The sequence below is a fragment of the Schistocerca gregaria genome, chromosome 1 (genome assembly GCF_023897955.1).
Source record: "Schistocerca gregaria isolate iqSchGreg1 chromosome 1, iqSchGreg1.2, whole genome shotgun sequence".
NCBI lineage: Eukaryota > Metazoa > Arthropoda > Insecta > Orthoptera > Acrididae > Schistocerca > Schistocerca gregaria.
In genome coordinates, this window is record NC_064920.1 from 263554204 (window position 1) to 263566749 (window position 12546).

General features: G+C 42.7%; 1 protein-coding gene across 2 annotated transcripts in view; it reads left to right on the top strand.

Moving 5' to 3' along the window:
- LOC126339944 (uncharacterized) overlaps positions 1 to 12546 on the top strand; it is an 86726-nt gene that overhangs the window by 18707 nt on the left and 55473 nt on the right. For both annotated transcript variants that reach the window (XM_050001674.1, XM_050001675.1), the window contains exons 3-4: positions 1031 to 1316; positions 4112 to 4280. In XM_050001674.1, coding sequence (XP_049857631.1) covers positions 1031 to 1316; positions 4112 to 4280 — 455 coding nt within the window. The remainder of the gene's footprint in view (positions 1 to 1030; positions 1317 to 4111; positions 4281 to 12546) is intronic.

The following is a 12546-nucleotide window of genomic DNA, read 5'->3' on the forward strand; positions in this document are numbered from 1 at the left end:
ATACAATGAAACAGTAATCTACTTTTCGTGAGAAAAGGAGATTGCTTGGCGCATAACTTCGTTCTGCTATATCAAAATTCGTCAGTGGAGTTCAGCACCATACTATTGTACAAGATCATAATCCGATTACTCTAATTAAGAAATTATGAGAAGTTGGTACGTACTGAATGAAAAATAGAACAGAGAACGCATTTCCTTTCCTGTATTTAAGTGAACTTTGTACACTTACGGTTCTGTTGATTGATAGCCGGCGACGACAATGAAGTTCACCTCCTTTTCCAAAAACAAGATATTTCTATTCTTCCCCCCCAAAAATTTGTATACATAAATGTTTGGCAACTCTTACACATATTTCACTCAGTTTTATCACTACAACAGCAATTGTCATTACATGTAACAATACCGTCTGAGCGACGGTGTAACAACACGTCCTCTTTCCACAAAATACAGATTAACAGTCCTCTTTTTTTAATAAACCAATTTATTTTAGAGTCCGTACTTAAAGATTCACAACTACTATCGTTGCGGGGTTTGTGCGCTAAAGAGTTTCTTGCTGTCCAACTGCGTTTCAGTTGGTATTTACATACATTTCTGAGCTTCTCACAATAAAATTAGGCACATATTAGTTAAGAAAAGGGCAGTGAGGCTCACGTAACATTGCAAAGTTTCTTTTTTTCACGAGCTGCAAATGGTTTCTAACTAAATTTCTTACATCTCAAGAAAAGTTAAAGTATAATATTAACAAAATAAACAATTTTGAGAGTAAATACACTGTTTTCATCAATAAATATGACGTCGCTTTTTAGTTTGTGTAGGCAACATTTTGTAGGTTAGTTAAATTTTCTTAATTTAGTATGGTTATGTTTTACAGTGTCCTCACATTTTTTAGATGGGTTGGTTAAAAAGACACATGGCTATTTGGCTCAGGTTAAGTTATAAAAACCGTGGTCTTGTAAATGCATGGAGCTGTGTAAAGTGATTATGCAAGTTTGTGGAAATAAAAAGCATGGTGGTAATTTTGTCACTGCAGAGAGCCTGCGCCGAGTGCTACGAGAGCTGAAGCCCGCAGCAGTGCTGTGCCAACCAGAGTTCGCCGAGTGCGCGTCAGATGCCAAACCGATTGACTGCCCGCTGCAGGTGCTGGGGTCTGCTGAGTCGGTAGCTGACGCTCAGCAGCTGCTGATGCGGAGCGCTCAGGGGCTGAAGGCGGACAACACGGCCCCTGCATTCGCTATGCTCAGTTCTGGCACCACGGGGCACCCCAAGATCATACGCACAACTCGCCTCAACTTGGCCTTATCGATGCGCTTACTAGCGTAAGGCGAATGTATTTAGCGTTTTAATACTTGACAGTGGTCTCAGTAAACTTGTCACACAGTTCTCTCAACACTACAGTGGTGAAATGAAGTAGAGTAATTAAGCTAGGTATCATAAATAATTTAAAGACACTATTTTAATTTATTCTGTTATTCTAATTATAAGATAAAATTGTGAGTCCTAATAGTTCGCTAAATTTTATCACAAGCCAAAGAAAACTAATCATAAAAGCAAAATATCTTAATTTACCTGTTCCAGAGGAACAATTTTACAACATCCTTAAAATTGTTGTAAACTCTTAGTGAATGTTTCTTCCCAGACTGGTCAGGGTATTACGAGATGTTTGGATTTCTACCGAAATTTGACACAACACCTGTGCAAACATTCAGTGATGAAGTGATGGTTAACTGCGCTATTCTTAAATAGTAAGGAAAATTCAAATGAAACGACTCATCGCCGGTGAAGACATCAGATGCAAGCCCTAAGCTCGTTCTGCGGAAAGATGGGGCAATTAATCAGTGGTGTGCTTTTCAAGGGACTCGTTTTGAAATTTAATGGTTATAAGGAATGTGCTTCGATTGCAATGGACCATGCCTCTTTAGGCAGCTAGTAGTTTTAATGTGTTCCGAAGAAGGTGTGGTTGTCCGTGCCGAAACCTAGGTCAACCTCCGGTTTCTATTTGCAATAGAGGTGGATTCTTTATGCCGCGCGGGACTAGCCGAGCGGTCTAGGGCACTGCAGTCATGGACTGTGCGGCTGGTCCCGGCGGAGGTTCGAGTCCTCCCTCGGGCATGGGTGAGTGTGTTTGTCCTTAGGATAATTTAGGTTAAGTAGTGTGTAAGCTTAGGGACTGATGACCTTAGCAGTTAAGTCCCATAAGATTTCACATACATTTGAACATTTTGAACATTTGGATTCTTTACAATAATTTAATTATTCACGATTGCTGACGCGCTGCAATGTTAAAATTTCTCAGTTTGCAATTTGTCTCAAGTGATTTAGCGAGATGAAATCAAGCCCAAGTCGGTATTAGAAAGGGATTTGAACCCGGTCCTGGTCATTGCTTCTATAAATCAAGTTGTGGCATCACGTCGCGTCGTAGTGCTGTGGTTTGCGCTGAGGATGGATCTCTGATTACGTGTTATTGCAATCGGAAGATACTGTCCAGTGTGTTTAGGCAGCACAAACTGATAACAGTTCTTATGCTGATCATTTTTTTGACAGTTTTGTAGCTGTTAACCACAATGAAAATCTAATCTCACAGACTGTCGCTAATTTTACATCATTATATGTCACAACTCCATTACATAATTTTTCAGTAAGTCTGTTGATGGTTCATTCGAACGTGGTGAATCATTATCAGTTTGCTTTCTGCTCATAATACTAACAGTTTGTTGTTATAGCTTCTGTTCCGTAAACTTACACCAAATTCACCTGCGCCTGAGACGCCATTTTTTACAATTATTATACAATATTTTCGGAAATGTTGCGAAAGAATGGAAGTCGTAATTGTGTTTTTTGTTTATCTTGGTGAGGTTAACGATAAACAACAGTGTTATGTCGTAATACACAGTAATATCACTCAGATGATCTCCAACACAGATGCAAATGTAGAAGAGCTGTACTTCAAAGTGTATTTTGAAACCTTAATGTGTGTGGGACAGTTTTCATAAAATTGGTTGTAACTGGTTACAGATGTCAATTTTTTTCTCTAATAACATTTGTTACAAAGTAGGCCTATGCTAAAACATCACCCTCGAAACAAAATAATACAATAAAGTCAGTCAGATTATCACCAACATAGATGCAAACATAGACCAATTGTACTGCAAAGTGGATTTCTAAACCTTAAAGTGTGTCGGACAGTTTTCATAACATCATTTGTAACTGGTTATAGTTATAAATTTTTTCCTCTATTACCATTTGTTACAAAGTAGACCCATGTTAAAACATCTACTTCCAACCAAAATGTTTCGCTCGTACCATAAGAGTACTATAAAGGTTTGCACCCACTATATACGAGCATATGAAGCACAAAAACTTGCTTCACGTCTTAGATGGTGGTTTGGTCTTCTTGACATGCCTCTACAAGTGCATATACTTGTCCTTTTCTACATGCCTCTGCAAGCGCATATACCTTGAAATACTTAAACGTTTCGCAAATCCAGATATCAGGCCATTCACTGAATTTCTAAGACGAATCTTGTATTTCCAAAAACAGTATAATGGAATGGAATATCTAATGTAGGCTTTGCATATTTATTGACTAAGGGACTCAATACATGAGACTAGTTTAGCTGCTAGTAAAATGGTTCAGAACCATGCAAACTGGATACGATGAATGACGTCAGATATCAAGTTGAACTGGGTGCAATGCGCTTGCAGGTGCAATGACCCAGATAATCGGTGGTTGGTAACCCATCGCATTTCAAGTCGTTACCACAATTCACTCTCATGTGAGTTGTAATTTCTTGAAAAGTGTCTCACTATAATGGTATTAGTTTTCATCTTAATTAGTTTTCTTACTTTATGGCTAGACAGATCTGAATATTATGGACTGATGTTTCGAAATCGGTAATGGCTCAGGTGAATTTCATTTAGTATTATTATCTGCTGTGAGATGGTAAATAGAAGACTGCTGCCCTTTGGTATAATATATTTATATCTTTTTTATGTTTGTTTTACAGGTAATAACTTTTACAAAGGTGCATAAACGAAATGTTCATATTGCAGCAATTGCAAAGGGTTGGAGTAGCTCAGTTCGGCACTTAGCAGTCGTCGCCTGTGATTTCAGGAGAAACGATGCACTTTTCGGAGGAGAGGACACCTTGTTGTTCACAACCGGATTCTCCTGGATTACTGGAACGCTGTTCACGTTCTGGAGTATCGACAGCGGGATGAAATTCGTTATGACGCCCGAATTCAGTCCTCAAACTGTACTGGACCACATCGAGAGATCCGAGGTTAGCCACCAATGAACGAAACAGTAGCAGGTTCTAGTACGCTTACTAACACCTAATACGTAAGACAATCACAGTCACCTTTTCACTCTCCTCCCTTTTGTTTTCGTTTTATTTCAAGTCCTACAGTAGATTTCACACTAGTCTAGCTCAGCGTCCGATAGAAATAGTATGAAAAAAAAAACAGTCCATTCATTTGTACATTATCCGTCATTTTGCAAGCAGGTGTGCTACTTTGGGAACACTTACGTACAATGCTTATGGATTCTTGCTATGCAACAAAACAGGTCAGCAGGAAATATGATGTTGAGGTTTGAATGAAATATAAACAAAAGGTGTCTGTATCCTGTAGAAACTTCACATCTCAAGAGCTGTCGCGGACATGAGTATGATGGCTTCCTAAGAACGTTGCTTCCCGTTGCGTCGAGGGATGCTACTCTCGGGTTAAGTGCAACGCAGCTCCTAGCGTATTCCTGCCACGACGAATGGTCTGTGGTTCTGTTAAGTGCTTGTTACTTGTAGCGTTTCCGCAAAGGGGAATACTGTTGATGAATTACATGTGAAAAAAATAAAAACGCTTAAATTTCTGTCAGATAGTTCGCATTAGTGCTGTAAGTTAATAAAAACATTTGTTAAAACCAGAAGTCGATACAAAAAATTGTGGAATAATTAGTCGACATAGTTCAAGTGCATAGAAGGGAGCGATTATTTCAGTGGTAGCATAAAACTTACTCTCCGGAACATAAGTCTTTCTTCTATGTCGAATTACTTTGAATTCGTGGTAGTTCGAAAACTTTCTGCTTAACTCTAGTCATGACGAAACAACGATTAAACTGAATCACAATAATAATAATAATAAATTATGAACTACTGGCCATTAAAATTGCTACACCAAGAAAAAATGCAGATGATAAACGGGTATTTATTGGACACATGTATTATACTAAAACTGACATGTGATTACGTTTTCACGCAATTTGGGTGCATATATCCTGAGAAATCAGTACCCAGAACAACCACCTCTCGCCGTAATAACGGCTTTGGTACGCCTGGGCATTGAGTCAAACGGATGGCGTGTACAGGTACAGCTGCCCAAGCAGCTTCAACACGATACCACAGTTCATCAAGAATAGTGACTGGCGTATTGTGACGAGCCAGTTCCTCGGCCACCATTGACCAGACGTTTTCAATTGGTGACAGATCTGGAGAATGTGCTGGCCAGGGCAGCAGTCGAACAGTTTCTGTATCCAGAAAGGCCCGTACAGGACCTGCAACATGTGGTCGTGCAATATCCTGGTGAAATGTAGGGTTTCGCTGGGTTCGAATGAAGGGTAGAGCCTCGGGTCGTAACACATCTGAAATTTAACGTCCACTGTTCAGTGTGTCGTCAATGCGAACAAGAGGTGACCGAGACGTGTATCCAATGGCACCCCATACCATCACGCCGGGTAATATGCCAGTGTCGCCTCGATCAGGAGACTGGTATGGATAAGGGACGTCATGCACAACAGTGACCATATATTTTTGATGACCATTGAGGATACACTGAAAGACGCAGTATTCACCCAGCCTACCATTGCCCAAGAATTTTGCAATATCGATGCCACTAGAGTGAATTACATATAATCAAGTGCCAAAATTCCTCTCCTGCCTTTTTTGTCAGAGGACATTGAAAGGCATTCAGCACCTGTCGCCTCGGGGAAATCGATACAATATATTCAAGGAATTTTTCCTTTATTGCAAAGATCGTAATCAGGGAGAATAAAGTAGAGTTATCACAGTCAGGGAGACGTCTTTCAACTGCGCTTCTCGCTGTACCGCTCTTTATGTTGTTGGGTTGGGGAATTGGGTCGTCTACTACGGAGGGACAATAGCTGCAACTAGTACGTACAAAGCTACGGTATGTGAACGCTTTTGAGGCGTACTTCTTCTCACCCAAAGACGTATCACAAATTTTCTCTCATCAGACGTCGCTTACGGCTTCCACACTGAGGCAAGAGAACTCACTGGTATGTGGCGCATGTGTTGTACGAGACAACATCCTTGAAATGAACTAGTTGCGCTCTGTTTTAAGTGACGAACGCTCAAGAATATAGCAGATTTATACGTCTATCATGTCTATCATGACTCTTACTTAAATTGTTACGGTGGAGATATAACAGAGTGGCCGGCATCCTCCTGTTTTTTGTATGAGTAGTCAGCCAGCCAGATGCATAGGAAAAACGCAAATCGAATGGTACAGAAACCGGTACATATACAAACAAATGATCAAATGATTACAATTTAAGAAATACTGGATGATTTATTCAAAGAAACAGCTTCAAAAATTGAGGAAGCAGATACTGTGCTTGGCGCTTATTGATAGAGTTTTTCGGGTTTGTACTGAGGCATATCGTGCCAAATTCTATTCAGTTGCCGGGTTAGATCGTCGAAATGGCGAGCTGTTTGGGGGGCGCTGCCTGTAATGCTCTATTAGGGATCGATCTGGCGGACGTGCTAGCCAGCGTAGGGTTTGGCAAGCACGAAGACATACAGTGAAAACTGTCGCCGTCTGCGGGCGGGCATTACATTGCCGGTATGTAACCCCGGGATGACTTGCCACAAAGGGCAACAAAACGGGGCGCAGAATATTGTCGACGAACCAGTGTGCTGTAAGGTCTCCGCGGATGACAACCTAAGGGGGAATGGCATCCCAAAACATCGTCCCTGGCTGTCGGGCTGTATGGTTGCTATTCCATCGTTGGCTGGGGCGTCTCCAGATACGGCTTTGCTCGTTATCGGGTCTCAGTTTGAACCGGGGCTTGTCAGTAAGCACAATTTTACTGATTTCAATGAGATTCCAGTTCGACCGTGCTCAGCAACGCTGCAGACGATCTTGTGGGTGGCCGCAGGTCGATGGTAGTCGGTGCAAGTGGCGGCCTGAGATAAGCCCTCTTTCTGCGAGCCTCCTATCAATAATCATTGTGATCACTGAAGAGCTAGTTGCATGTCGGATACACAGTAGTGATGAATCCAGGACTCTGTGAGCCACCTATCTATAATCATTGTGGTCACTGAAGAGCTAGTTGCAAGTCGGATGCACAGTAGTGATGAATCCTGGGCTCTGTGAGCCACCTATCTATAATCATTGAGGTCACTGAAGAGCTAGTTGCATGTCGGATGCACAGTAGTGATGAATCCGGGGCTCTGTGAGCGACCTGTCTATAATCATTGTGGTCACTGAAGAGCTAGTTGCATGTCGGATGCACAGTAGTGATGAATCCGGGGCTCTGTGAGCGACCTGTCTATAATCATTGTGGTCACTGAAGAGCTAGTTGCATGTCGGATGCACAGTAGTGATGAATCCGGGGCTCTGTGAGCCACCTATCTATAATCATTGTGGTCACTGAAGAGCTAGTTGCAAGTCGGATGCACAGTAGTGATGAATCCGGGGCTCTGTGAGCCACCTATCTATAATCATTGAGGTCACTGAAGAGCTAGTTGCATGTCGGATGCACAGTAGTGATGAATCCGGGGCTCTGTGAGCGACCTGTCTATAATCATTGTGGTCACTGAAGAGCTAGTTGCATGTCGGATGCACAGTAGTGATGAATCCGGGGCTCTGTGAGCCACCTATCTATAATCATTGAGGTCACTGAAGAGCTAGTTGCATGTCGGATACACAGTAGTGATGAATCCGGGACTCTGTGAGCCACCTATCTATAATCATTGTGGTCACTGAAGAGCTAGTTGCAAGTCGGATGCACAGTAGTGATGAATCCGGGGCTCTGTGAGCCACCTATCTATAATCATTGAGGTCACTGAAGAGCTAGTTGCATGTCGGATGCACAGTAGTGATGAATCCGGGGCTCTGTGAGCGACCTGTCTATAATCATTGTGGTCACTGAAGAGCTAGTTGCATGTCGGATGCACAGTAGTGATGAATCCGGGGCTCTGTGAGCGACCTGTCTATAATCATTGTGGTCACTGAAGAGCTAGTTGCATGTCGGATGCACAGTAGTGATGAATCCGGGGCTCTGTGAGCCACCTATCTATAATCATTGTGGTCACTGAAGAGCTAGTTGCAAGTCGGATGCACAGTAGTGATGAATCCGGGGCTCTGTGAGCCACCTATCTATAATCATTGAGGTCACTGAAGAGCTAGTTGCATGTCGGATGCACAGTAGTGATGAATCCGGGGCTCTGTGAGCGACCTGTCTATAATCATTGTGGTCACTGAAGAGCTAGTTGCATGTCGGATGCACAGTAGTGATGAATCCGGGGCTCTGTGAGCGACCTGTCTATAATCATTGTGGTCACTGAAGAGCTAGTTGCATGTCGGATGCACAGTAGTGATGAATCCGGGGCTCTGTGAGCCACCTATCTATAATCATTGTGGTCACTGAAGAGCTAGTTGCAAGTCGGATGCACAGTAGTGATGAATCCGGGGCTCTGTGAGCCACCTATCTATAATCATTGAGGTCACTGAAGAGCTAGTTGCATGTCGGATGCACAGTAGTGATGAATCCGGGGCTCTGTGAGCGACCTGTCTATAATCATTGTGGTCACTGAAGAGCTAGTTGCATGTCGGATGCACAGTAGTGATGAATCCGGGGCTCTGTGAGCGACCTGTCTATAATCATTGTGGTCACTGAAGAGCTAGTTGCATGTCGGATGCACAGTAGTGATGAATCCGGGGCTCTGTGAGCGACCTAGCTATAATCATTGTGGGCACTAAAGAGCTAGTTGCATGTCGGATGCACAGTAGTGATGAATCCGGGGCTCTGTGAGCCACCTATCTATAATCATTGAGGTCACCGAAGAGCTAGTTGCATGTAGGATACACAGTAGTGATGAATCCGGTGCTCTAAGTGCCTCTCTGACAGTTGCTCAGGCCTCACCGTCTGTCGTTTATGTCGACCCCTTCCTTCTTGACTATGTTCAACCACGGTTCACCCTTTCCTGCCATCATTGTCGAATGGTGCCATCGCTCCTGTTCAAATGTCGAGTCATTCGCCGATTACTCTAATCGGCTTCTCTGAGCCCAACCACACGTCCTCTCCCAAAGGACGGGACGACATCTGCATTTTTTGTTCACGCGTCTGCGATGTGTAGTTACGTCAGACTGAGTTCACGAAAGAAATTCGCAAAGCTTTATCTTCTGGTGTTGAGACGCCCCTGTTGACTATCGTTGTCAGCTGCACTGTCAGACTGTGCTGCAGCGTCACACATTCATCTATCGCCCGCCAAAGTTAATAGTTTCGCATTTTTCGTCGATACCTGTATGAATATCCATTTTTGAACAATTTGCGTAACTCGTTTGTGGTTTTTCGTTTCATACAAGTGTTGCCCAGAAAGTAATGCTCACCATTTGTTCTTCTCGACCGAAAAAAATGCTACCAATGCGAAACGTTACGTACGTATAATTTGAAGTCTCCTGAGTGAGCTCGCCCAGTTTCCGCCACTTCTGTCGCAGGATATAGGGTTAAAGCTCAACTCATCCCAAACTTACGCGAGACTGGTTGATCATTGTATGCTAATTACTCTGAAATACCGGGAATCGGTACCATCATAAAGTCTAGATGGGACAAATATAAACTTAACTCCTCCACGAAACAGTCTATAAGTCAAGGAAGATGAAAATATAAGTTGGACAGATGACGTAATGCGCAAGAGTGTATCAGCGTCTCCCAATGCCCCCCAAAAATATAAAAAGCTGTTCCCTCTTGATATGGAAAAGTAACTTGTGCAGAGACTTGTGCTTCCAGTTACTGATTACAGCGGTGTTATCCTGCAAAGCTCCTGATTCCCGTAACTGGTTATGAATGCCTGTGTTCGTTATAATTGTGATGTTCGACTATTTGATAACAGTTCCCTAACATTTGCACAGCGATCCTAGCTGCGTGTACACAAGGACAGTGATTTCCTTACCCTCTGCCTTTTCTACTGTCTTAGCAATGAACACTATACATCGTACCTCTCGTCGACCTTCACGTCCTTTTCTGAACAACATGGGAGAAACAACCGCTCCCATCGGAGCAAAATACTTTCTGTGCCACTGTATTGTACAGCCACTTGTTCGAAATAGTTCTCAGTAGCAGAAACCCGGCTTTGTAATACCTCCCGCATTATATTGCAGAACTGAATAACATCTTTAGCTTCGAAAGACAATTAATGAGATATTTACTAAAGCAACAATAACTGTCCCTCGATGCAGTCGTTACTATTGTACATCCATCTTAACAATCAAATCTTCCTCATTTCTCAGTATTCTTGACTGATGCATCTCTTTAAATTCTCATTTTCCGAGTACTCGTTGTATCAGGAACATCTGATTTTTATTCATATAAGTTCTTCTTGTATTTGTACTACCATTATTTTTATTATTATCATTATTATTGTCCTTATTTTTATTATTACCTACATCACTGTCAGCGGCAGTAACTACAGCAGTACAAGTGCTGCCGGTTTTAAATTTATTAGTTCACAGTCAGTTCAATTTACTCTCATTACCACTTCAGACACTAAAACCATTTTAACACTAGTCGTCATATTAAGTTTGTTATTTGTTAGGCAACTATGCCATAAAAAAGATACTGTATATATAAATCCTAGTTCTATGTAAGAGAGGCCCTGATGCCCCTAAGCGGATCATGTTAAATAAAGAAATAAGCAAAATTATTTGAAAAACAAAACAAGTAGCATGTTTACCCTTTCGCTGAAAAGATTTCAATTGCCCTGCTAGCCATTAAAATTGCTACTCGAAGAAGATGCAGATGATGTTCATTGGACAAATATATTATCCAAGAAGTGACTTGTGATAACATTTTCGAGCAATTTGGGTGCATATATCCTGAGAAATCAGAACCCAGAACAACCACCTCTCGCCGTAATAACGGCCTTGATACGCCTGGGCATTGAGTCAAACAGAGTTTGGACGGCGTGTACAGGTATAACTGCCCATGAAGATTCAACACGGTACCACAGTTCATCAACAGTAGAGACTGGCGTATTGTGACGAGCCAGTTGCTCGCTCATCATTGACTTGACGTTTTCATTTGGTGGGAGATCTGGATAATGTGCTGGCCAGGGCACATTTTCTGTATCCAGAAAGACCCGTAAGGACCTGCAACATGCGGTATTGCATTATCCTGCTGAAATGTAGGGTTTCGCAGGGATCGAATGAAGGGTAGAGCCATTGGTCGTAACACACCTGAAATGTAACATCCACTGTTCAAAGTGCCGTCAATGCGTACAAGAGGTGACCAAGACGTGTAACCAATGGTACCCCATACCAACACGCCAGGTGATATGCCAGTATGGCGATGACGAATACACGCTCCCAATGTGCGTTCACCGCGATGTCGCCAAACACGGATGCGAGCATCATGATGCTGTAAACAGAACCTGGATTCATTCGACAAAATGCACTCAGGTTCGTTGTTGAGTACACCATCATCTGTCTGTGATGCCGCGTCAAGGGTAACCGCAGCCATGGTCTCAGAGCTGATAGTCCACGCTGATGCAAACGTCGTCGAACTGTTCGTGCAGATGGTTGTTGACTCAGGGATCGAGACGTGGCTGCACGATCCGTTACAGCCATGCCGATCAGATGACTGTCATCTCGACTGCTAGTGATACGAGGCTGTTGGGATCCAGCACGGCGTTCCGTATTACTCTTCTGAACCCACCGATTCGATATTCTGCTAACAGTCATTGGATGTCGACCAACGCGAGCAGCAATGTCCCGATACGATAAATCGAAATCGCGATAGGCTACTATACGACCTTTATCAAAGTCGGAAACATGATGGTAAGCATTTCTCCTCCTTACACGAGGCATCACAAGAACGTTTCGCCAGGCAACGCCGGTCAACTGCTGTTTGTGTATGAGAAACTGGTTGGAAACTTTCGTCATGTCAGCACGTTGTAGGTGTCGCCATCGGTGCCAGCCTTGAGTGAATGCTCTGAGAAACTATCATTTGCGTATCACAGCATCTTCTTTCTGACGTTTAAATTTCGCGTATGTAGCACGTCATCTTCGTGGTGTAGCAATTTTAATGGCCAGTAGTGTAATAAGAACTGGATGATGAAGGAGGACGAAACCAGTAATGTCTCATTTTAAGAATGATACCGACATTCGCCCTGTATGTTTTAGAGAAACCGTATATGAACCAAATCTGGATGTGATGCAGTTTTTACTGTATCATGGGACAACTGCCGATGAGATACATCTGTCAGACAGGCGGAAACTTTGATGTTATATTTAAAGAGCATCTAAACAGGGCAA